The sequence below is a fragment of the Myodes glareolus genome, chromosome 20 (genome assembly GCF_982192425.1).
Source record: "Myodes glareolus chromosome 20, mMyoGla1.1, whole genome shotgun sequence".
NCBI lineage: Eukaryota > Metazoa > Chordata > Mammalia > Rodentia > Cricetidae > Myodes > Myodes glareolus.
In genome coordinates, this window is record NC_142045.1 from 30,292,692 (window position 1) to 30,319,316 (window position 26,625).

Here is a 26,625-nt window from a genome sequence, read left to right on the forward strand (position 1 = left end):
GTGGAGGATCTCTGTGAGTTCAAGGCCAGTCTGATCTACATAGTAAGTTCCAAAACAGTCACGGGTACATAGTGAGACCCAGTCTCAAATGGTGTGCCCCACAAAACATAAAAATAAGCGCAAATTTTGTTCACATCAAAATAAATACAGATTAAAAATTATCTACTCTAGGTACAGTGGTTTGTGCCTGTAATCAAACATTTGGGAGGAAGACATGGGAAGCACTTAAAAAATTAACAAAAATATATGTAGTCCTCTATCAGATGTTATTTATAGAAAAGATATAGAAAATTGATACGTGATGTCATCAAAGCTTTGTACAAGAACCTGAAGAAGTCTCAGATATGTCCCATTCAGAAAACGGTCCCTGAGGAGAAATGGCTTGTGCTATCACTGCTGTCCTGGCATCCACTTAGTGTCTCACTGTGGCACTGCATACAAAGGAACATGACTCCTGCATGCAGCTTTCCAGCTTATCAAAGGCACTAGTAGACTTCCTCTTTCTCCTAAGGAACAAGTCAAGTCAGAATGAAAATGATACTGAGTCTGGGGAAAGAATTAAATGGCTTCTCTAAGGACAGCACTGGAACAATGTAAACCTAGTACCCTAGAAGCCACTTACACATAAATCTAAATATCTAAAATTCTGGATGTGACTTTAATATCCATGGCTCCTTCTCATCAAAATAAGCACAACTAGAATTAGAAAATAACAACATATTCATGTTATACTTTCTAGATTTTTTCCATAGCCGAGAAAGCTTTTGGTCGGTTTATCTCTGAGCTGCCCATCTACTCCCAACACTGGTAAGAAAAGGAATTGGTTCTAGGCATTATACACATTCATTAAAGGGCATCATAACCAGCACACTTGTTCCCACTGCTTTGGGCCACAAGGTAATAACTATCCAAGACCTACTACTACTATAAAGGATGGCAACAAGAATGTTCCTAATGGCACAGGTACAATATAAATAATGTTTGACATGTATTTATTCTCCTATGAGAAAAATTATTATTACTATCACTATTTTATTTCTGGGAAAAATAATATAAAAAAGCAACTTCCAAAAATTATACAAGTAAGAATTTAGGTTTTTAGCTACCATGCCAAAAGCGGTAGAACATATATATTTTTATTGTCATTACTACTGACAAGAATAAGGTTACTTATTTATTATTATTATTATTTATACACAGCAGAAGACATGTGTACAAACTCATAGATTTACCAGGTTTCTTCCCAGAAGCTGTTTGCTAGGTATATTAGAACTAAAAAAGGCCTTTTAAGTATCTGAGAAATAAAACTATGAAATAAAAAAACTAAATGTTTTTAGTAATGTATGTCCTTAAAATAACAGCTTTTAAGTCTGGGTATAGAGACACAAACCAGTCATCCCAGCTCTGGTAGGTAAAAATAGGAAGATCAGCACATACCAAGCAGGAAGTCAGTTTTTGAGATCCTGTTGTTGTGAAATATTATTTTAAAATGTGTTGCATTTGTTCATGCTGTGGAATATTTGTTGAATGATGCAAAGATGTGTTGCATTCTTTCATGTTACATTTGTTTAACTCCCTGAAGCTGTGTTACTTTGCCTGTCTACAACACCTGATTGGTCTATTTATTATTTTTAGTTGAATGGCTAATAGCAAGACAGGAAAAAGGATAGGCAGGGCTGTCAGCAGAAAGAATAAATAGGAGAAAATCTAGGAGGAGAGGGCAGAGAGGCAAAGGAGGAGGACATCTGCTACACAGCAAGCCATGGAGTAGAAAGTAAAGAAAGGTATACAGAAATAGAGAAAGCTAAAAGCCCAGAAACAAGAGATAGAAAGGATAATTTAATAAAAGAAATAAGCCAAGCTAAGGCTGAGCATTTGTAAGTAAGAATAAGACTTTGTGTGTATTTATTTGGGAGTTAAGTGGCGGGCCTCCTAAAGACCAAAGAGTAAAAACACCAATAACACCCTATCTTTAAAAAAAAAATCACTAAATACAAATAAACACACACATACACAATAAACTTTCACATGCACTTATTCTAACCTGTCTGAGAAGTTGTGGGCAATGCGCTGGGCAATGCATTACTTAAGAGACATCCTGAGGGAAGAAGGTCGCTGCCCAGGCTTTTTCCTGCAGGAGTTATGGTGCCAGTGTCACAGCCCAGCATGGAGTTTGAGGCACTCTTCAGAGCCTGGGCTCCACTGCAGGGTAAGGAGCAGAGCATTACACACTAGAAACACAAATACAGTCTCACAGTTCTTCAGATTAAAAAACTATAAAACAAATTCTGTCTTAAAAATTAACTTCACCAGGCACTGGTGGCGCTCGCCTTTAATCCCAGAGGCAGGTGGATCTCTGTGAGTTCTACAGAGCTACTACCGGGACACCTAAGACTATTACACAAAAAACCCTGCCTCAAAAAACCAAAACAATAAAAAAAAATTAATTCCTAGGGCAGGTGACATGGCTCTCAGCAGGCATCTGCCGAGTCTGAAGATGAAGATGGTGGTAGAAAACCAACCAAAACCTGCAAGTCATCCTCTGACCTCTACATGTGCACTGTGGCATATACACCCCCAAGAAATATAATAAATTTTTTTTTCAAAAAATTCAATTTCTAGGCTAAGTTTCATTTTAGTGCTAAAGTGTGACAAGCCTAGCTTACATAATGAGCACATCCTTAGACATTTCAGAGTGAGGAGAAGTAAAAGTCCTGCCCTAGTGATTCAAAGACAATAACAACAGTCAAATGACAAAATCTGGGCAACTGTGAAATACACCTGTGTATAGGTAACAGTTATTAAATTATACCATTCACATGAAGCAGCTCCTAACTATATCAGAATACCACCTTTCAGTGTAATGTAAAATTTGTTCTTAATCTCACAAATAAAACAGTCTTTAACATTGTCAACTTACCCAGCAGAGCTCACTACACTGACGGAGTTAAGCCCAGCAGAGTCGGCCATGATCGGGGAGACCGTGCTTCCTGTTGTTATAGATGTTACCATGGTGGAAAGAGGAATGGTTGTCACAGGCATTGCCTGGCTCAGAGCCCTTTGCTGCTGAGCAAACTGAGTGAACAAAGTGGGCTGAGGGGTGAAGCCTGAATCTTGGGGAGATGGGGTGGCTGAAGGGGTACTAGGAGTTGAGTTCTGAGCATCAGGAGGGTGTGGGGCCGATGAAGGGGTTGGTGTAGGAGTAGATGGCTTAGGAGTTCCAGATCCTGCTCATTGAGAAAAATAAAAATTGCTAGTTTGTTATAAATGGCCGGTCCTTTTTAAAATAAGGTTAATGGAATTTTACTTAGCACTGATAAATTTGTTCCAATTTTTTTAAAAGCAGTGAACTCTTTTTAAAAGTGTTAACTCTCTACAAGATCCATGAGTGTTGTTACACTCAATTACAATTAAGGATGCAGTATATCACCTAAAATCCCACTCCAGATGCTATCACAGAAACAGTGGAAGTACACTTACACTCTACCACAACACCCACTGAAAAGTTAGTCTCCTACATGCCGTCTTTTGTCTACAAGGTTGAAAAGTTAATTTTTGTTATTTATGATTTCAATAGTTCAAGACTTCCTTAATACTGCTTACTTAGTTTAACTGAGATAAACTGGACATTTTTAGTAAGCTACACAAGGTTATCAGCTATATTTGGCACCAAGATATACATGTTTACTTCCCAACATACCAAGTTTACCCTGACAAATTTACAAAGAGTAAAGCAAGTACTGTGTAGATAATACTGCATCTTTAACAGTAACTGTGTACTTCTGTTTAAATGTAGAATGTATAGAAAAATCTGTTGTGAATGAAGTATGCACAGTTTATCAACTTTAAAAAAATAAAAACAAAAAATGAAACCAAAAAAGTAAAGCAAAAGCTCTTGAGGTGTTTCCTTTTTAGCTTTCATGTCCTGCAGAAAGAAAGGAGAGAGATGTGAATGTCCAGAAGCTGTCACCCCACCCTGACTTAACACAACTGTGTGCAGCAGATCACCACAATCCACACCCACAACATGAGAAGTATGAATAAGACTTTCAGAAGATGTATTTATTTTTCTTTGTGCAAAACAAGAAGGCAGAAAAATTACACCTTTTGAGCTATCAGGATGCAGATGTTAATATCTAGGACCATCCTAGCACTGTGCAGTACACTGACAGCACACATTAGCAACCAAGAAAAAAAAACAAAAACAAAACCAAAAAAGCTAAAAAACTGGAATTTCCCCCCGCAAATTAGTACCTAATATATCCAGATAGTCATTTGAAGAAATTCTTCCACATTAAACCTAGCACTCCTATATTGCCTCTACTTGTTGTTAAAAAGGGTATCCAAAAGTGAGAGTTCTACTTTCCTATGTTCAGATGATCACGTTTTAGTGACAGCTTGCAAAAGTGTGGAAGTGCATGCTTTCAAATACTACTCTTCAGTTTACTGCATATAACCTTGAACCTGCTGGTGTCTTACACATACAAAGGTAGTATCTCCAATAATTCACTCTCATATTTTCTTTTTGGTATCAGACACAGTTTCTTATATAGTAAGAAAAAGATACTAGGGGGCACTGAAAATAATACTCTGCAACCTTACTGCCAAGTATATTTTAAAGAAGACAACAAGCTTATAGGCAACAAGCCTGAAAGAAAGGTATACACTGAGTGCATACATAGACACAGAAAAGCAAATATAATTACATTAAGCATGTAATATACACAGCCAACAAGAATTCTACCTGGAGTTTCATGCAACTTATATACATTTTGGGTACACTTCACAGACTGAATAAAAGCTGCCTTCAAGAAACACCACTGCAAAGCTTTATGAAAATTTTTGCAAGAGTTTAAATCATGACTCACTCTGTGAAGAACTGGCAGGTGACAGGGTGGCAGGAGAAAGCATGCTGACTTGACTGAGCTCCACAGATGATTTTCGAGAGAGACTTGGCTTAGATGATGGAGGAGGAGTTGGAGATTTAAGGAAGCTGCTGGCCTGTTGTGCTGTAAAATAGTTACCTGGAAGAACATAAGTTATTTCCTAGGGCTGGAAAGATGGCTCAGAGCACTTGCTAAGCAATCTTAAAGATCAAAGTTCAGACCCCACCACACACCCAAGCCAGCTACCTCCAGAAGCAAAGGTATACACACACACACACACACACACACACACACACACACAAATAAAATTAAGTCTTTTCCTATATTCATAATTCAAAAATTCTGTGAATTATCAGAGTAAAATAAGTAACATTTTAGGAAAGAGATGACTATTAGGTAATATAGTTGAGGATAATACCTGAGGAACTATTTCCTGAGCTTGAGGGAAGTTTGATGGGTGGGGGTCGATGTTTTACTCCCTTCCCCAAAACTGAAGACTGAACAGACACAGTCTCGGGCTGCTGAGGAGTGACATTAAACACAACTGTTAATATTAAAGCTAGTATCATTATATTTCCCACATGAAAACAAGTTACAACTGCAAAGTACTCAGTATGAGAACTGTCTCAGTTTCCCATGACATCCACAAACTGTAACATACATGATGATGTGATATGAGACCCAGGGAAAAGCAAAAGTGAAAGAAAACCTGTCACCCCTGTCTACCTTCCTTTAACAGGAATAACAACTTGTACCTATCACTGAGTACTTTTGAAGCTTTCAACCATAAAGCTGAATTATTAAAAAGTTAAAAGTAAAAGCAACTCCCTTGCCCTTCACATTTCTCAGGCTCCTTGAGAAACAACAAGGTACAAGGCACCAATGGCGCGAACGTACCTCTGTCTCCTCTCCTGGACTGAGATTGGCTGAACCACTAGAGCTATGTGACATCTTCACTGGGCATTTGGCTTCATTCTGGACCAACTCCTGGTACTGATTGACTACCCTGAAATAGTAGGAAAAAATAGGTAAGAATTAACAAAATTTGTCTTAAAGACAAATCATACAGGAAATAAGTAATGCTATTACTGGAAAATAGAAAAATCAAAATGAGGCACTCCACCATTGAGTTACAAGTGTTCCCTAACTGCCCAACCACAAGTGCTGAGACAAACCTGGGACCTAAAAGTAAATTCTCATCAGTATGTACCAAAGACCTACTGTTTCACAGGAGAAAGGCAACTAGTCTTGTCAAGAGTTCAAGGCCAGACTGAGCTACATGAGGAATTCCCATCTTAAAAAGTGTATTCTGGGCTATGGAGCCGGATAAAGGTGCTTGCCACCAAGCCTCACAACCTGTGTTTACTCCCCTGAACCTACACGGCGGAAGGAGAACCAGCTCCTGCACACTGGCCAACTGCACACTGACAACACAAGCTCACACACTAAATAAATGGAATGAAGAGAAGCGTATTCTAATCTTTCCAACAACAAAGTAATGTTTAAATCTTTTCTGCTAATCAAGATAAAGGCATATAAAGGCACCTTTTAAGATCTTACTTCAAATATAGAAATTATAAAGGTAATTATAAGTTTAATATCATCCTTGATTACAATATAAATAAACCAATGAACAGAAAATAAAATTTTTCATTCCCTTCCCTTTGACTTAGATTATAAACTTCCCCCTTAAAATCGTCTTTCTCAGATGTCTAAATTTTCTTACCTAAAACAAACTGTACTTTAAACATGGTCTTTATTTTCTTAATTCGATGAAAAAATATCCAGGGTATTAAAATACCATGAAAATGGCCTATGAGATTTTAATATTAAGTGATTTAACCCACGACCTAAGAGTAATGAAGTGATGTGCAGTGACATGAGTAACAGAATCAACATCTGTGACTCAGACACAGAACACTTGGCCCACAAAGATGTAGTCACATCCAGTCTGACCAATTAAAGGGGCAAATGCACTTTACCTCTCTGCATCAGTCTTGGACCCAATGATGAACCTAAAAGGTCACCAAGAAAAAGATGTATTAGTAAGAATGTCTTAAAACATCTTAGGTTAACCTTTATAATGTCTTTAATATATAACAATGTATCATTTCATTAAAAAATTAATTAAACTTGAGAAATAATGCTCAAGTTTTACATTCATCCTAAAATAATCAATTTGGCTGATTTGCTTTATGAGAAATTTAATGTTTGTTTATTATTATACAATCTGGAATAAAATTACCAAGTACCACTATACACATTTACAAACACTGTACTACTACAGAAAGGCCTGTGGCTTTTTATTCATTTAATTTGACTCTAGAAGTCATTCGTACAATTATTTTAGACAAGGACGAAAGCTTATTCTCAACTCAAACAAAAACCTTGTCTAAGCTTTTTTTTTTTAATTTTGACATTATAACAACATATAAAAAGAAGTGAGTCTTATTTTTTAATTACCAATTTGAATGATCATCTGCAGAGGAGCTGTAACATAAAACATAAAAGAAAAGCACTCAGTTAGGGCAAGCCAAACTTAAGTTTCCCAGCTCTTAGGTTCTGAACATGGAAGGATGTGGAAGAGCACAGAGCCTCCAGAGTAACGGCAGAGAGAGCAGTTGTCTCCTGGAAGCAGTTCCCAGGATGGAAACTGAATTTTCACAAAGGAGTAGCAACTGTGTCATCACACTATTGACATGCTGGCACATTTACAATGTTGGATGTGTCTTAGTGGTAGAATCTCAGAAGTATGCATAATCAAAATGGCTACTAGTTGTTAATTGAGGAATTCCTGCTTTTCTTCTTGCAGATTTTTACCTAGGTATGGGTGAAATAATGCTAAAACCCATCATTCATCCCAAATTTCAAATCAATTTTGGTAAAAGTTTAAACAATAATTTGACATACAACTGACCTTAACAATTTTTCATTTTCCTGAACTCTTTTCCATTTTTTAAAACAGTATGAATGTGATTTTAAAAAAAAAAAAACCTAACTAATAATAAAAGTAACCATACAATCCAAATTACCCTGTCCTCAAGAAACAGACGCAGAGGCAGCCTAGTCTCCAGAGCATGCTCCGATCCAGCCAGGGATACACAGGCCCTGCTCACACTCCCAACCCCAAAATCAAAACTAAGTATTAGTATCCTGTACTTATGATGTACCATTAAGAAAATCAACTACATAAACTGCCAACAACAAAATTCTAATGTCCTTCAGAGCTACCACAAAAACAACTAGCTACACTTTTAAAAAAAATGATTATGAATAACTTAGAGATCATAGCAACTGCATTTTCACTTATTCACATCCACTGTCAAAATGTACTGTTATACAGATTAAATACCAAACCCCTAAAGGAAAATGGTATTTACTAGTTGGCAGTTCCCTGGTAGTTCTAAATAAGTTCTGGATGTCTCTCTGTGTTACAGATACTCAACAGGACTCACTGGGATGGAGACATCTGACTGTCATTTTCTTCATCTGCTTTCCATGGCTGTATTTTACCATAGTAGAGTGGATCACCAAGAGACTGCAAGATGGTCAGTTTTGTTTTCTGATACTGAGTACCACCTTCACATTCAAATACATAATCGTCTTTTACATCCTGAAAAGGACAGAGAAACCCAAATAGTATCTTCTCAAGTGGCAAGAAAATAAATAAGTAAATAAATAAATAAGTAAAACTAATTATGTCTGGTATATACATGGCACTAAAGAAATATTTAAGGTAGTATAAAAACATCAAGTTCATGATGATTACACATGCTATTGAGTCATTCACTAGGAAATTACTAAACATTTCTACAAGCATAATGAAAATCACAGCAAACATTAACTGAATATTGCCACAGCACTTAACAAGTGATATCCCATTCAACTGTCAAACACCACCAACTCACGGCTGGCATGGCCATTTCCACATCATAGGTAAAAGAATTGGTCGGGTATAGTGGCACATGTCTTTTAACTCCAGCACTTGGGAAACAGAGGCAGGTGGATGTCTTTGAGTTCAAAACCAGCCTGGTCTACCCAGTGAGCTCCAGGCCACCAAGAACTATAAAATAAGACCCTATCTCATAAATAATCAACAAACAAACAAATGGATGAATGAAAAGGAATTTCACAGCCCAAATCCTCATAGAGAATTACTGTATAGGACCCTTTCTTCACACAGGTCTTTATGCTAAGTGTCCCAATGCTGCATCTCATCAAGCCTGACAGACATGCATAGAGCTTCATAGACTGCACATACAACTGTAATTTTAACAATCTGAAAATAAAGTCTGAAGGTGGCAATGTTTTTGTCATTGGCCATTCAAATAAAACATCCAGTGCCCATAAAACCATATTATTTTGCACCCATTATTCCAATGTCTCCCTTTAAGAAATAACTACAACGAAGCCTGGCAGTGGTGGTGCACACCTTTAATCCCAGCACTAAGAGGAGGCAAAGGCAGCAAAATGGCAACAAGTGTGAGACCAGCTGATGAATATACCAAAATTCCAGGCAAGCCTGGTCACACAGAGAACCATGTCTCAAACAAAGACATCTTTAACAGAACACACTAGTTTGAAACAAAAGTGAAAACCACCAACATGCATCAAAAACAAAAATGCAATTTTGTTTTCTGTAAGACAGTCTCACTAGGTATCCCAGGATGATCTCAAATATGTCCGTTTCCAATAGGAGCTTCCCTATTCTGGACTTCCAGTTATGTACCACTAGGCTTGACACTTATTTCGGTTTGTACTCCAGGCTGACCTCCAAGAGCAGCGACCACAGGCATGGGCTATCACACCCCACTCATAAAATTTATTGTTACATTAAAATTGCTCTGTAAAATGAAAAACACACTTTAAAAAATATCTTTCTTGAAGTCCACAAGAGCTCTAAATGTAGTTTTAAAAAGTTATACAAGTAATTTTCTGTTTAATAAATTCAGAAACCAGTTTATAAACAATATTGTTAGCGAAATATGGTGGGAACACACCTGACACTTGGGCAATAAAAGCAAGAGGATCAGTATGTTTGAGGTCAGTCATGCCTACACTGCAAACTAGAGGCTAATCTGTGCTACAGGAGACACTGTTTCAAAACAAAACAAAACAAAAAAAGAAAACAAGCAAGCAAACTGCATTGTTAATGAAGAAAACTAGCCTAATTACTTACATGGGCCGGCCAGACTGTTGGTTGAGAGTCATCAGATTTGATGGATTTTTCCACTTTAGCATATTTCTCCACCTAAATGATAAAGACATGGAAAAAAATGGAATCAGTACCTGAACAAAGAGAAGAACCTGCAAAATTCAATAAGAACAGAGTGAGCATAAGGGTTTTAACTACCAGTATCACTGAACACTTGTATTTAATGATGTGTTTAATTAAAGGTCTAGTATGTGGAGCTACAGATGATTAAGCAGTTAAGAGCACTACCTGCCTGAGGGCCACATGTGACACAAGACGACAGTATGGCTTTCTTTGTTGGTTTGTAGACATGGTCTGTTAATGCTTTGGCCTTGTGTTTCGATTATTATAACAATAATACAAAAAGTATTATTGAAATAAATAACTTTCAAATATGAATCATAATAAATTGAGTAAGGGCTGGTGAGATGGCTTAGTAGATAAAGGTGCTTGCTACTGAAACTGAAGACCCGATTTGATGCCTAGAAGCATTGTGGTAGAAGCAAAGAATAAACTTTGATCTTCCACACAGGTTATGGTATGCACATGCACACACACATACACAAAGTACATATATAAAAGATAGCTGAGTAAATAATAAAAATAAACTCTAGAAGACACAGGAAATGAAATAAAATGCTGTCCTTCATTAACACCCCTAGTCACTTAGAATTTGTGTGTCTTCAAGATTATTAGTAAAGAATAGCGCTGGGAGCTCCTAATTTCAGCCATAGCTCTAATATTACTAATCTTTAAATGTTATCAGTTTAAGTACATAAGCATTATGAGTTAATTATGAAGAAACACTACAGAAAGACACTAGACCATTTTCTGAGCATTGCATTATATAAAATATGCCACTCTTTTGAAACCTTATCATTATTCCTGCTCCTAACACAGAACTCTAAATGTCCTTATGAAAATGAGGCTGTATTGGTGGCCCCCACTCAGAATGTCTGGAGCTGTGAAACTGACTAAGAGGAGGATCATCCCACATTTGAGGACAGCTTGGCTACACAGCAAGACCCAGATTCAAAAACACATCAAACTTACATGGATGATGTAAACACACAGCTTCTTAAAATGAGACTTTCAAAAGCAAGTTTTCTGGTTTATTTTCGCACAGCATTAGCTACCTAATGAACTTTGGCCCTGTGCTAGAGGGCAGCACTCACGTCTACTTCAGAAGGCACAGCCAGGTTACAGGGGCTCCGTTTCCACATGTCCACACACTGAAAGTTTAAAGCAGTATAATTACACCAAAATACCTAAAACAAAGCTAGTCTGTCAGAACACTGAGCTCCTGAAGAACTACTTACATTTCCTGCTTTAGAGATCTTGAGGTCATAATGCTGACCTGCTTTCCTTTCCTTCCGCTTTTGTAAGAAATCAAGTAATCTCAGCTGAGGAGGAGTAGGACAATGAGACAGGTCCTGCTGCCGGTTCAGGGAAGACCTGGAATACCTCTTTAAACACCTAACACAAATTAGAACACACAAAGCAACAACTCATAATCTATATGGGAAAGCAGCAGCGTGAATTAATTATAGATTAAATCACAAACATCTATATAACACTCTCACACCAGCAAGCTGTAGGTACAGAAGAAACAAAAAAGAACAAGACAAAATTCTCCTGACCATGTAGCCAAGCTGATTAGAATCCCAAAAATGGAGAAGCAGTCATTATAAACTAATCTCTAAGCCAGGCAGTAGTGGTGGTGGCACAAGCCTTTAATCCCAATACTTGGGAGGCAGAGGCAGGTGGACCTATGTGAGTTCAAGGCCAGCCTGGTATAGAAGAGCTAGTTCCAGGACAGCCTCCAAAGCTACAGAGAAACTCTGTCTCAGAAAAACAAAACAACAACAAAAAACTCTCTAAAACTGCGATTGTATTTTCTTGAAACTTGCAAGTTACATTCTGTTTCCTTGCTAACTGTTTCCAATGAAGCCACTGTCCTGCTCCTACTGGTCTTTTTTCAGCCTCACAAGCTTTGTGAACAGACCATAATTTACAGAAATTCCTTTGTTGAAAGACTGCAGACAATACTACTTTACAATAATGCAGGAAATATTTTTTTTAAAAAAATTCTACCACACAAAAGCATAATACAAGGCCATTAAAAATCCCATTTTCAAATTTAAAAGTGCAGCAGTGCCATGCTGATGGAAAGGGTACTGTGGTTAGCAACATTTAGGAGTTTGTGTCACTTAAGTGCAGGCAATTACCGTTTCATTGGGCGAGTGTTCATTTTTTGCCGGTTATAGAGCAGCCTATTTGCGGTACAAGCTACTGCCACAGACGGGTCAAGACACAGTGGTTCTGCTGTAGCTAGAATCAGTTGGCTCTCAAGCAAAAGTTTGTCTTCCTGAAATACACAGGAGTATATGTCAGCTTCAAATATACATCATTTAACCCAGAAATATTCCTGGGAAGTTTGCTAAAGATCAAAGTAACTGTAGTAACTCATTTGCACATTAATGTGTAAACCTGCCAAGATAAACAAACTTCTAATGAAAATTCAGTTATTTGTATACTGTATAAAATAGTCAAATTCAAAAGAGTTGAATATTTATTTGGCTGCCTAAAATACAGTTTGTTGGGGACACAGTAAGTTTACCAGTCCTCAGCTTAAGAAACGGATGCTTTACTGCTCTCCCACACTGACTGCAATTCTGTCTTTGATGTGAAGAACCTTCCACATTCTTATAGATGGGAAAAATCACAGCCCAGAGTAAAGCTCATCATACTTTATAACCACATTTCATAGAGGGCTATTTCATTGCTGACATTTTTCTCTTCACAGTAATAGATAAACAAGAGACAGAACTGGAGGATCAATTAGCTGTTGTCATTGCTAAGAAATCCTTTTACCAGGTATGGTGATATAGATCTTTACTCTCAGAATTCAGGAAGCTGAGGCAGCAAAATCTCAAGTTCCAAGCCAGCCTGGGCTAGATATCTTACCTCAAAAAGAAAAAGAAAAGAAAGAAAGGGAGAAAGGAAAGAAGGGAGGGAGGGAGAAAAGATAGGCTTCTTGTAGAATTTTAGAATCCTGAATGAAAGAAAAATCACAATCTATCTGTATTCAATGGTAAGAATAAAGTTTTTGTTTGATAGGAAGAGCCGGACGATGGTGCCACACACCTTTAAACCCAGCACTTAGGAGGCAGAGGCAGGAGGATCTCTGTGAGTCTGAGCTCAAGCCTGGCCTATAGAGCGAGTTTAAGGACAGCCAGAATTGTTAATAACAATAAAATAAAATAAAGCAAAATCAAAACAAAACAAAACAAATTTCACATTAGGCTTCATAAATTAACTTAAGTGTAGTTTATCAGCAAGGATGGAAGCAATTTGGGACTGCACTATAAAGTTCCTTGAGAGATTTCCAAATGTACAGAGACTTTAAAATCCTAAAGCTCCTAAGGGAATCTTGGTTTTGTCCAAATGTTCAACCCAACAAACCAATCAAATGTGAGTAAAAGGAAGCTCTCATGGATGCTTCACACTGTGGGGGGCCTACCTGGGATTAGACAGAAAACTAACCTGGGTCCATTTATGGTTGTCACTTGTTATAGAATGAACATCACAAACTAAAGTCTGGAAGAAACAAAACATTTTAAAATTATGTATGTTCATACAAATATATGGACATTAAACAAAAATCCAACTAAAACAACACCCAGTACTTCCTAAGTAAACATTCCATACCTGCATTGTTGGACGTAAGAGAATGTGCCTGCTCTGGTAACCAGGAGACTTCATATTACTGGACTGCCTATAGTCACGTATTTCTGCTATCACACATCCACAATGAAAAATATTAACCTGTTTTAAGTTAAAAAAAAAATTGGGTAAATGTCATTTTCCAAAAGTCAAAATAAGCAAAATTATACTTAATGTTTCAATCTTAAAATTCTATACCTTCAATAGATACCTTAGTGGATACACCACTATATAAACTACTAAAGAGGATCATTTATTTTTATGTGCATCACTATAGAAAGCAATTTAAAACTGTTACTAGTAGATTGACTGCATCTACTGACATCCAGGATGGCTTTCGCATTCACCTGTGACAGACATTACTGCAGTTCCTTTAAGGATGAGGTTCTTCCAAACAAGTGGAAGACTTGTATGACAAGAACTTTAAATCTTTGAAGAAAGAAATTGAAGAAGACACCAGAAAGTGAAAAGATTTCCCACGCTCTTGGATAGGAAGAATTATCATAGTAAAAATGGCAATGCTACTAAAAGCAATCTACAGATTCAATGCAATGACCATCAAAAGCCCAGCAAAATTCTTCAGAGACCTTGAAAGAATGATACTCAACTTCATATGGAAAAGCAAAAAACCCAGGATAGCCAAAACAATTCTGTACAATAAAAGAACTTCTGGAGGCATCACAATCCCTGACTTCAAACTCTACTACAGAGCTACAGTACAGAAAACAGCCTGGTATTGGCAATAAGAACAGACAGGAGGACCAATGGAACCAAATAGAAGACCCGGATATCAATTCACACATCTTCAAACACCTGATACTTGATAAAGAAGCAAAAAATATCAAATGGAGGGGCTGGAGAAATGGCTCAGTGGTTAAGAGCACTGACTGCTCTTCCAGAGGACCTGGGTTCAATTCCCAGCACCCACATGGCAGCTCACAACTGTCTGAAAATCCAGTTCCAGGGGATCTGACACTTTCACACCAATGCACATAAAATAAAAGATAAATAAATCATAATAATTAAAAAAAAATCAAATGGAAAAAAGAAAGCATATTTAACAAGTGGTGCTGGCATAACTGAATATCAACATGTAGAAGAATGAAAATAGACCCATATCTATCACCATGCACAAAACTCAAGTTCAAATGGATCAAAGACCTCAACATAAAGCCAGCCACACTGAACCTTATAGAAGAAAAAGTGGGAAGAACACTTGAATGCACTGACACAGGGAACCACTTCCTAAATATAACCCTACCAGCAGACACTGAGAGAAACAATTAATAAATGGGACCCCCTGAAACTGAAAAGCTTCTGTAAAGCAAAGGACATGGTCAACAAGACAAAATGACAGCCTACAGAATGGGACAAAATCGTCACTAACCCCACAGACAGAGGTCTGATCTCCAAAATATAAAAAGAACTCAAGAAATTGGACACCAAAAGAACACATAATCCAATAAAAAAAAATGGAGTATAGACCTAAACAGAGAACTCTCAGAGGAATCTAAATGGCTGAAAGACACTTAAGGAGATGTTCAACATCCTTAGTCATCAGAGAAATGCAAATCAAAACAACTCTGAGATTCCATCTTACACCTGAAAGAATGGCCAAGATCAAAAACACTGATAACAACTTATGCTGGAGAGGTTGTGGGGTAAAGGGAACACTCCTGCATTGCTGGTGCAAGTGCAAGCTAGTACAACTCCTTTGGATGTCAGTGTAACGATTTCTCAGAAAATTAGGAAAGAACCTTCCTCAAGACCCAGTAATACTACTTTTGGGTGTATATCCAAAGGATGCTCAATCGTGCCACAAGGACATGTGCGCATCTATGTTCATAGCAGCTTTGTTTGTCACAGCCAGAACCTAGAAACAACCTAAATGCCCCTCGACCAAAGAATGGATAAGAAAAATGTGGTTCATTTTCAAAATGGAGTACTACACAGCAGAAAAAAATAATGACATATTGATTTTTGCAGGAAAATGGATGGAGCTAGAAAACATTATTTTGAGTGAGGTAACCCAGACACAAGACGAAAAGACAATTATTACATGTACTCTCTTATAAAGCAAAGAAAGCCAGCCTACAAACCACAATCCCAGAGAACTTAGACAGTAATGCGGATACTAAGAGAGACTTATATAGATCTAATCTACATCGGAAGCAGAAAGTAGAAAAAGACAAGATCTCCTGAATAAATTGTGAGCATGGGGACCTTGGGAGGGGAATTGAAGGCGGGAGGGGAGAAGTAGGAGGGGAGCAGAGAAAAATGTAGAGCTCAATAAAAATCAATAATATATATATATATATAAAAGAATGAGGTTCTTCTGAAGCTCGTTGACTCATTTCACACTGTAATGGTTATATAGTTTGTCACTGCAATACACTGTCAAACAACTGTGCCAGAATTTCAGCTTCTGGATATAACTTCCATATTTCCCTTCCTAAATTTTCTAGACTTTTTAGACTGTATTAATAAGCAGGAAATAACCATGAATTTAACTCACATCTATGTTGTATTACAAGTTTAAGAAACCTAAACACTCAGTTCACTATGACTTGCCTACTCTCTCATAGTATGTCCGGGCACTTTATACCATTACAGCTATCTGTGATCAAATACAAACTGATAAATACAACTGATATATCTATAATCAAAATCCGAATAGTCTTTATCTTAGGTCAACCAGGCTAATACTAATAGCTAGTCTAGGAATTATGAACCCGACTTAGCTTCCTTCCTTATGTGCATGCTTTCTTTAAAGCAATACTTATTAATTAATACTTATCTATTAATCACAGTTTTAACAATAAATATTTAAAATATTACATTTGATCAAAGCTGTATTTTTTTATCACTTTGTTATTAACAACTTATAGCAATACCTTCCTAACTACACTTATCACTACCATCCTTACAGCTGTATATAGCACACGATTTGTTATCAAAGGACAACATCTAGCTGTATCTCTAATTAGGATTAAATAAAGCAACCTTCTTTGAATCAATTCAGTTAAACACCTGGCTGTTGGCAGTATCTTCTATCTATTCAGTAAATATTACCCAACAACAATACTTACTGCTCTCTCTGTAATCATTTTCCAATTTATTTAACTATCAAATCAACATGAAGCTGAAGATGGTCTTGAACTTCTGACTCTGACCAATGAAGGGATGAAAGGCATGTGCCATTATGCCTGGCTATACTGACATTTTCATAGGACAATTCCGATTCAAACAGAAAAGTGACTAGCAATGCCATGCCATGAGATCAGTGACTTTACAAAATCATCTAAGAAATGCTTGTTACAATGCTAGATATGTGAGTGGAGAAAGTGTGATAAAGAGATTGCAGACAAGTTTTCCAGTGCTTTTGTAGTGATAAGGAAAACTCCTAATCGATGGCTGAAAACACAGTGAGATCAGAAGGTTTTAAAGTTGTGAATACAGCATATTTGTATTGTGCATTTAGTGGTTGTAAGCCACTGAAAAGGGAAAGATCTAGAAGAGAAATGGGAATCAGGCCTTAGGAATTGGATTCATTCCTAAGAAAAGAAAAAGTATGGAGAAAGACGCAGGAACACTGGTCAAGTGGCTCCACTAACTCATGAAGGGATGGGAGTCAGGTCAAGGCAGCAGGAAGAGCAAGCGAGTCACTTGTAGGTCACTGTTTCTAAGTAAGCTTCATAAACAGTGGAAATTATTCTTTTCTTATTTTCTTAATTTTAACTTTGGGAAATTTCCAGGATAACTACAGCAATTTTAGAAGCAATCAATCAGCACATGGCAGTGCAGCAACCAAGTACGCCACAATAAACCATTTTTAACGAGCACTGTGCAATGTCTCCTTTTATGCTCTCAACACTACTGATAATACTTGTGTGTACAGCAGCTCATGTCTACAATTGTAGCACTCAAGGGCTGAGACAAGGAATTCAACTATTCACCAGTTCTAACTAGCCAGACAGGATACAAATGAGCTCACATCTTAAAAAAAAGAAAGAAAACAACAAAACCACAACACAAAGGATATGTACATACTAAAATGTAACACACACACACAATACAAAACATTTTTCTGGGGGTTGAGTGTAGTTTAGCTGTAGACTGGTAGCCTAACATATATGGCCTTGAGTTCACTACCCAGTGTCAAAAAGAAGGGGGAATAAGACATTTAATGTGTGTGTGTGTCTGTGTGTGTGTGTAGGTGCATATGAAATACACACACACATGCAAACACATATGTTTTAGAAATGGCGTTTTACTGTGTTGCCCAGGCCTGCCTCAGACTTCCTTGAGATGTTCCTGTTTCAGCCTTCTAAGCAGCTGGTATGTCACATGTTACTATATACATGATATTTTATTCAAACAGATATTTTGTTTGTTCTTTTTTACCTGTGATTTTTCAAGGAGATCAACCAAAATAGGAGGTAATTCTTCTGCATCTAAGTATTCAAGCAATTCTCCTTCTTCATAAGGCAATCGAATGGTCTCAGAATCTTAATTTTAAAACAAAAGTTATAAAAACAGGTTCATAAAAGTTAGAATTATAATTTAAATGACTTTTAAAAATAAAATACATAGAGCGTGATAGATGTCAGTGGTTAAGAGCACTTGCCACTCTCGCAGAGGACTTGGGTTCTGTACCTAGATCCCACATGGCAGCTTATAGCTGACTGGAACTGTCAGCTCTGTGGGCACTGGCATTCATATGTACATACTCCGGCCCCACCCCCGCCAAATATACACATACACATAATTAAAATTAATAAAATCTTAAAATACAGCTCAGAGGCTAAGTCTTATAAATCAATTATACCACACTGCTGGAAAATTGTTTACTACAAAAGATTTTAAACAAGAACAGGAAAATAAGCACTTCTGATCCTCCTGCCTCTACACACTGAATGCTAGGATATAGGACTTTGACATCACATCTATGTGATGCTATGAACTAAACTCCAAGCTCTGTGCACGCTGGGCAAGTATTCCACCAGTTAAACTATATTCTTATCGCCATAAATAAAATGCTTCACTAGCTAAGTTCCTTGTAGCGATCATATTGTTAAATTCAGAGATGTCTCTTTAAATGAAATCTAAGTATACTTACTTATGTTTTAATGCTCTTCACATCCACAGTATTAGAAATCTTGTTAAAATTATTTTTAATGTTTACTATTTTTGACATCTCAATAAAATTATTCAACAGGAAATAAATGCTTAACTTCCCAGCTTTTATAGTCACTATAAAGTGCAGTCAAAGTACCTTATGTTACCTTAAAATATAAATAGCAATAAAAAAGTCATTGTTAAAAATCACCTGTTCAATTAACTATAAAGAAATAATCAGGCTGGCAAAATAACTCAGTGGATAAAGGCATTTGGAGACAAGACTGAAAACCTGAGTTCTATCCCTGAGACTCATACGCTAGAAGAGAACTGACTTCCTTGAGTCATCCTGGGACTATAAAGGTGCCATGATCCTATCTCCATCTCCCCACTAAATAAAATAAAATATAAAAGAAGAGATAGGGCCTGGAGAGATAGCTCAGCAGTGAAGATCTCAGACTTACTTTCTACAGGACCTGTTTCAATTCCCAGCACCCACATGGTGACTCAAAATCATTTTTAACTTATTCATGGAATCCAACCCTTTCTTCTGCCTTTGAAGGTACCAGGCATGCAACACATACAGGTGAAGGCAAAACATTCATACACATAAAACAAAATAAATTTAAAAATCTAAAGATATACTATAAATTATAATACTTTTCAAATGTGAGTTCAGGAAGGATAATCTACACATTATAATGCTAAACATTCTGGCAAAAGTCAAGAGAAGAAAAAACAGAGGGTAAGAATTTGTCTTTTAGTCAGGACAATCTCTGATTAAAGGTTAAAGAACTACCCTTAAAAGCAGAGATATTTTATGTGAAGTATACTTTGGAAGGCCTTACCTGATCCATTTTTCCCCCTGAGCATCAAAGAATACCCTTCATTTCCTGGATACAGATTGACCACTAAACATGACAAAGTTTCTTGCATAACAAGCTTCTCTAACAAGTTCACATTTCGTCTTAATTTCTGCTTTAAAAAGAAACAAAGTTCATTAAACAGTATAACCTTGAAAAACAATTCACTTACTATTGGTGTTCCTTCCATACGGCAATCCCAAACACTGGGGAACCGGTACAATTCACAGGACAGTAATGTCAACTAAATATTTATCCACTAGCAGGCTTTATGCAAATTAACTCACATCATAAACTGGCTATGCATGGATGTGCACCTGTAGTATCAGCATTTAGAAGAGGCCAAGGCAAAAAGACTTGAGTTCCAGGACAGCCTGGACCATGTTACACTGCAATACCACCTTTTAAACTAGTGATTCTCAACCTGTGAGTCACAACCTTTTGAGGGGGGGAGGATAGACAGACTGTCCCTTTTTGGGGGAGTTGTCACCTAAGACCATTGGAAAACACAGATATTTACATTACGTTTCCTAAGAGTAGCAAAATTACAGTATGAAGTAGCAGTAAAAAAAAATTTAGGGGCTGGAGAGATGGCTCAGCAGTTAAGAGCACTGACTGCTCTTCCAGAGGTCTTGAGTTCAATTCCCAGAAACCACATGATGGCTCACAACCATCCATAGTTTGATTCTGGCCTGTACGCACACATGTAGACAGAACACTGTATACTAAATAAATATAAATAAATAAAGTTAAAAAAATTTTTTAAAAAAGAAAAAAATTTACAGTTGGGGATCACCACAACATGAGGGAATATTAGCCATCAGGAAGGCTGAGAAACACTGTTCTAAACAAACAACAAAAAGAGGCATGGCAGCTAATGTCTCCAAGCCCAGCACATGGCAAGCTAAGGCAAAAAAATCATCACCACACTTGAAGGCTAGCCAGAGCTACACAGTGAGGCGCCATCTCAAAGACAGAAACAAACAGAAGAAAGAAAGAATAAGAGGAGGGAAAGAAATGAAACCTCTATAACAAAAACACTTACTACAGATATGAAGAGCTGGGAACCTCTTTTCCTGCACAGCAGTAAGGCCAAAAGTGTTCAACAACTTATAATCTACTTAGACATAAAGAAGTTCAGCAAGTCTAATTAGCTGCTTCAAACATAATGTTCTACATTTCCCCCTTCTACTACAATTCCAAAGCCCAATAATAAAGAGAATTTATATTTATTTACCTTAACCTCAGGTTCTTTTTCACATTCTTCAACATACAAGTCATACAGTTTTTGGAATATAGATTTTCTAGGAAAAAAAGTAATAAATATACAAGGTAAAATAATCATCATGAAATGATTTTGCTTGTTTTTCATTAATTTAAATATTTCAGTTCTGTAATGAAACCCCATAGATAAGATTTTAGTTAATATATTATATTACCCCTATATATATGACAAGATATTAATTCCAGTGTTTCTACATCCATATGGCTGTTAATTCCTATATAATGCCAATTCAACATGGTAAAGGCATGAGTGTTACATTGTAGGGCTCAATCTAAGAATTCATAATACAAACTGATCATCTCAGGACTATCTAAAATGCTTGAGATCTGCACTGTTTTGTATTTCTTTGGTTTTTTGAAATAGAGGTTATAGGGTAGGCTCATATACATTTACAGAAAGACAAAAGACAATTTTATATACTACTTTTTTTCTGTGAAAGCATTTTAATTATAATCTGTCACATAAATTAGATATGAAAAGGTCCATTTGTGATATTCCATCATGAGTCCTAAGTTCCAAATCTTGGAGTGTCTCACATTTCTAGGTCAAGGATGCCCAACCTGTCTGAAGAACTGACAGCATGTAAAATGCCTAGAAAGAAAATAGTAAGTGGTAGTTATCTCATTTCACTGATGCAAAGACGTTATCAATTAAATAGTCATACCTTCCACTAGATAGGTATTTCCTTCTAGGAGGTCTCTGCCGCGCACTTTCAACAATATACTGAAAGAGAGGAACTGGTCAAACACTTTGTATCCAGCTTTTACATGAACAACTGTAGTTGTGCTTACATCTACAACAGGTCAGGCTGAAAGCGTAAACTTACACCTTGTACACAGGTCATAATCAAAATTTAAATTTCACTAAGACTCACCTAACATTTCAGTACAGTAAATTGCAATTTCACAGGAAAAATGTATTCTAAATGTCTTATAGCTACATTTATTTTTAAATTGCACATCAGACTGCAACGGCCCATATTTTAAGATATTTTAGAGAAACTTATCAGGATAGAAAAACAACTTTAGAAATTCTATGGTCTTGTTTAAATAACTATTCGATAGCTTAACAAGAATTTCACATGACTGATAATCCAGACATCATTCAGTTTCACACATGCATAGTAAAATTTTTAGCACACTTAGCCTAAAATACTATATTCTCTTGAAGATTACAAAAATTTCTTTCTTATGAAATTTGTCAGTTACAATCAGTCATGTCTCACCTCCGCACGATCCAAAGCTTGCTCCAGAGCTTGCTGCTATAAAAAACAAATCACATATTTGGCAATATTAGTTATTTTCAGAAAAAATGAATACGTACTTGACACTTTTCACTAAGTGCTTGTTTCCCTCCCTGAAACAAGGACAATGCTTTATTTCTCTCCTCCATCCTCCAAAGCATTACTGGGATTTTGTTTTGTTTTTTATAACTGTTTTGGGTATTTGATCATTAAGCAAATAAAAAATGCTAAAATGGCATCTATAGTCAGTATCTGGCAGCCTGACATGCCTGTATCACATATTGATATTCCTCCAAATACTAATGGGTATCATTAATACACACACATAAAAGGTTAAGAGTCCCACAGTGAAAATTCCCACTTTTCTCTGACAGTGGAGATATAAACAGGCAAGGCCTCCAGAGCAGGAAGATGATGCACATCACAACTCTATTCACTACAGAGGTTAGAGATGGGGCCACATCCTTAGTTCACTTTGTAGCCCAGGCTAGCCTCTGACTCACAGGGACCCTAAGGACCTGAGTATCCCAAGTACTGAGATTACAGGTATGACAAACTAAACCTGTCTACATTTATTAATTTTAAAGCATGCAAGTAAAGGAGTTTGGGGAAATAGTTCTGACTGCCAGCCACACAAACATGAGCTAGTTCAATCTCCAGAATCCATAGAAGCAAGCTAGACTGGCTGGCACACAGCTGGGATCCCAGCGATGGGAAGTAGACCTCAGGGATCAGCCTGACCTACGCAGCCAGTTCTATACCTAAGAGACTATCTGAAAATAAAAGGTGGACAGAGCTGAAGGAGGAATATTAAAGTTATTCTCATTTTCTTTACAAAGATATATACTCACATGTACAGAATATGTACAAAAACGATGCAAGAGGGAACTTAAAACACAAGAAACTCAACCCTCCTCCCACATAATTTGCATTTATATCAACCTCCTTGCTAAAGATTTAGAAAAATGGAAAGGCAAAATCAAGGCAAAATCAACTTTTTATCTGTGTGATTCAGATGTGATAATCCTACCACTGATTGATAAGATACCAGCCATTTATTTTATAAACAATATTTTGACATGACTGCTAAGTTATTTCAGTGTTTTTGTATACTATTATCTTTATGGAGCTAAAGGAAGAGAATACCTGTAAAATACAAATTTTAGCATGCTGTGTCACAGCTTACCATTGCGGCATAAGATACAGATCCAAAAAGAAGATAAAACTTAGATGTGTTGTGGAAGTGGAGTGGAAATCATGTCTTTCTCATATGCTGCAAAAAACAAAAATGTAAGACTCTTAGCCTAAGACCACAAAAAGAAAGGCTGTCATTATCAGGAAAATTCCTCAAGGCACATATATTTCTAACACATTTTTAAAACAAACCACAAGAAAACGGTCTACCCCCCCCCCCCCCACACACACACTGAGAAAAGCAGCTCTCATTAAGAAGGGCTAACCGGTCTCAAAGTTCAAATCACTAACCCCACCACCAAATGGAGCACACTGAGAAAACACTTCTAAAACGGGGTTTCAAGCATCAGTACCTTTCCCTACACTTTCTACAGCCTGCCCTCTGGCTTTGACAGCTAGGTAGGTCACTTTACAAATCGGTTTTTAACCACACCTGAAGCAAATCCAAAAGCAAAACAAAACAAAAACAAAAAAACCTCTGTTCCCCACGCCCAAGCCCCAGGCTACATTTCCCAGAAGGCTTTGAGCCTTTTCCTTAAGAAAAGGAGACACATCCCTGAAGAACTTTTCCTCTATGGCAGGGAGGGATACTCGCTCAGCGTTAAGATGGATGCTCACACCTGTCTCTGGACTCTGGTCAAAGACTGGAATGGGGTAAGGGTCCAGAAATTTGAAGAACCCACAGTGGAAGCCCACTATTCTACTTCTTCCTGTCTACCAGAGTGATACCCTGTGCTCTGAAGATAATGAAGACTGTTTCACTACTCTTCTTCCCCCATCATTTGTACTTACTGCCACCTATCTATGCGACTCTGATAAATACAAATTCCAGGAATGAAAAACCAAGATTTCATGGGCCAAACTCTTTTTCGGAGGGAAGGACCCCAAAGCTTAAGTCAGTACAAGGCTAAAGAAATATTATCTGGCAGTATTAATTTTTAAAAGCCTAAATGTGGATTCTAGAAATAATCTTTTTAAGAAGGACATTAATCCTCTCTTTGCATTGCTAGAGGAAGCCTAAGTTGAACTTATATGAAAGCCTTCTGACCACTAAATCTATATATGAAGCTATACTATGGACTTACAAGCACAATTCGGTAGCTCAAATTAGTTTCTTCTTTTTTACTGAATTAGAAGGGAGGGGTATTTTTAAACTATTTTATTGCACAGAAGAACGAGCATACACTTCGTGTTATCTCTTACATTCTGCTTGTAAATATAATCTACGAGGCCCCGTGTGAAAACTATTATAAACATTATCGACAGCTCTATTTTATAGAGAACTCGATGCAAGCGACGCTCCAAAGTATCACAGACTCCCTGTCCATTTCAGTGTGTCAGCTTTGGTTATAGTTACTATTCCAGCCCACACCACTCACTCCCGCACCCGTGGTTTCTTAAGCAAAGCATTACGACTTGACTTGTGGACAACGCTCACGTAGTTCCCCCTTAATGTTGATGTTAAGTTTACGCCAATCACAGTATCCGTACTCAATCTAACTTAAGTCTGCGCTCCTCTACGCTTTTGCACTTGGCAAAAAGCGTAGAGTTAGTAGTTAGTTAAGTCCTAACTAGGGACTCTGACAGCGATAAAAGATGGCTTCCAGGGTAGCCATCCATTAGCTACACTGCTTTCCCCGGTGAACTTGGATCTCAACTGCACTTTCTTGCGTTTTCGGTTTTTGGTTTTTGTCTCTAACCCAGGCTTTACCCTCAGAACGCCAACTCCACAGAGAAGCAAGCGGCTTTTCTTCAATCCTCCCCAAGGACCCCGCCTCCGAAGAAGTGCTCCTCCAAGCCCGCCGAGAGTTTCCAGAAATACCAGTGGCGGAGCCCGAAGGACCAGCGGCAGCTGCAGCGCAGGCCTAGCGGGCCGAGAGGAGCCGAGGGGCGTTCACGCAGGGCCCGCCCGAACCGGGACTCTTCCCAGACGCGAATCGACCTCCGCCCCTTCACCTCCGACCCCGGCAGCTCCGGGACACCTGACCCACACCCCGAGCACGGCCGACCCGCCCACCTCCACCGCCTGCCGCGGCCTCTGGCCTCAGACCTGGCCTCAGACCTGTCGTAACGCCTACCCGAACCTTCAACCACCACTTCCGGCGGTAGCGCTTCCGATTGGCGAGTTGAGCGTGGAAGGGGCGGGGCTTGAGGCGGTGCGAGGCCCGACGCGACTCTCACGCACACCTCCACCAGCGGGTTCCGGCGGCCGTTCTTCTGATTGGCAGGCTGAGCCGGGCGGGCGGGGTTGGAGGCGGGACGGTGGCCGGAAGTTTTGGAATGGGCTGGGAGGGCTGGGGAGTGCCGCGGTTTTTCAATAGCTTTAGCGGAGCTTCAGGAGTGTGCGGAATCCTGGAGCAAGTTCTCAGGCCTGTTTGGGTGGCGCGGGAGCGCATGGGTGTGAGTTTTGGGAGTGCTAGCGAATTCCTTAGTGTTCTTTACACATTTTTGGTATGTGTATGCACGCGGTGCCTGTGGAGTTCAGTAAAGTCCTTAGTCCTTTTTACACTGTCTTCCTTAGCTTTTTTACACCTATTTGGGATGTGTGCGTGTATGCATGCGGCGCATGTGGCGGTCACCGAACAACTTTCTGGAGTCGGTTTTCTCCTTCACCGGTTTACGTGTGTGTGTGTGTGTACATGTGTGTACATGCGGCGCGAGGTCACTGAACGTGTGCATGTGTGTGCATGCGGCGCATGCGGAGGTCACCGAACGTTTTTACGTCTGTGTGTGTATATGTATGTGTATGTGTATGCTTGCGGCGCCTTTATCAGCTAATCCATCTCCCAATACCAGCTTTATTTTCGCCACACCAGAGTTCTCTGACCTACACACACACACACACACACACACACACACACACACACATAAATGCATGTCAAAAAAGTAGAAGCAGTGTTTACTAAAAGCAGCGACAGTTACTTTTGCCTGCAAATGTTAAGTGAGTCGTGGTAAAGATTGGCATCTGCCTCCACCTGCCCCAGTCTCCCTTTTCGCCGTTACAGTTGTTTGTGGGGACCCCCAGAGCTGGGCTTCTGCCCTAGGACTCTTCTACCATGTGCCCACACTTAATTCGGTTTTGGGCTAAGATTCCGTTGTATATACAGATAGCATAA

General features: G+C 38.2%; 1 protein-coding gene across 9 annotated transcripts in view; it reads right to left on the reverse strand.

The window, feature by feature from the left end:
* Nucleotides 1-25,578, reverse strand: part of Supt20h (SPT20 homolog, SAGA complex component) — a 34,028-nt gene extending 8,450 nt beyond the window's left edge. The window contains exons 1-21 of one of the 9 annotated variants that reach the window (XM_048424869.3): nucleotides 25,560-25,578; nucleotides 23,502-23,588; nucleotides 22,298-22,333; nucleotides 21,737-21,795; nucleotides 21,025-21,091; nucleotides 19,773-19,902; nucleotides 18,211-18,314; nucleotides 13,792-13,908; nucleotides 13,627-13,680; nucleotides 12,309-12,448; nucleotides 11,400-11,556; nucleotides 11,256-11,312; nucleotides 10,066-10,137; nucleotides 8,342-8,499; nucleotides 7,350-7,376; nucleotides 6,869-6,901; nucleotides 5,784-5,892; nucleotides 5,305-5,407; nucleotides 4,869-5,024; nucleotides 2,921-3,227; nucleotides 2,045-2,202 (exon numbers count right to left, since the gene is read on the reverse strand). In XM_048424869.3, the coding sequence (XP_048280826.3) occupies nucleotides 2,045-2,202; nucleotides 2,921-3,227; nucleotides 4,869-5,024; nucleotides 5,305-5,407; nucleotides 5,784-5,892; nucleotides 6,869-6,901; nucleotides 7,350-7,376; nucleotides 8,342-8,499; nucleotides 10,066-10,137; nucleotides 11,256-11,312; nucleotides 11,400-11,556; nucleotides 12,309-12,448; nucleotides 13,627-13,680; nucleotides 13,792-13,908; nucleotides 18,211-18,314; nucleotides 19,773-19,902; nucleotides 21,025-21,091; nucleotides 21,737-21,795; nucleotides 22,298-22,333; nucleotides 23,502-23,504 (2,047 nt within the window). In that variant the 5' untranslated portion in view covers nucleotides 23,505-23,588; nucleotides 25,560-25,578. The other 8 variants (XM_048424870.3, XM_048424877.3, XM_085682439.2 and 5 more) reach the window with 8 other exon arrangements.
* Between the last annotated feature and the right edge of the window lie 1,047 nt (nucleotides 25,579-26,625).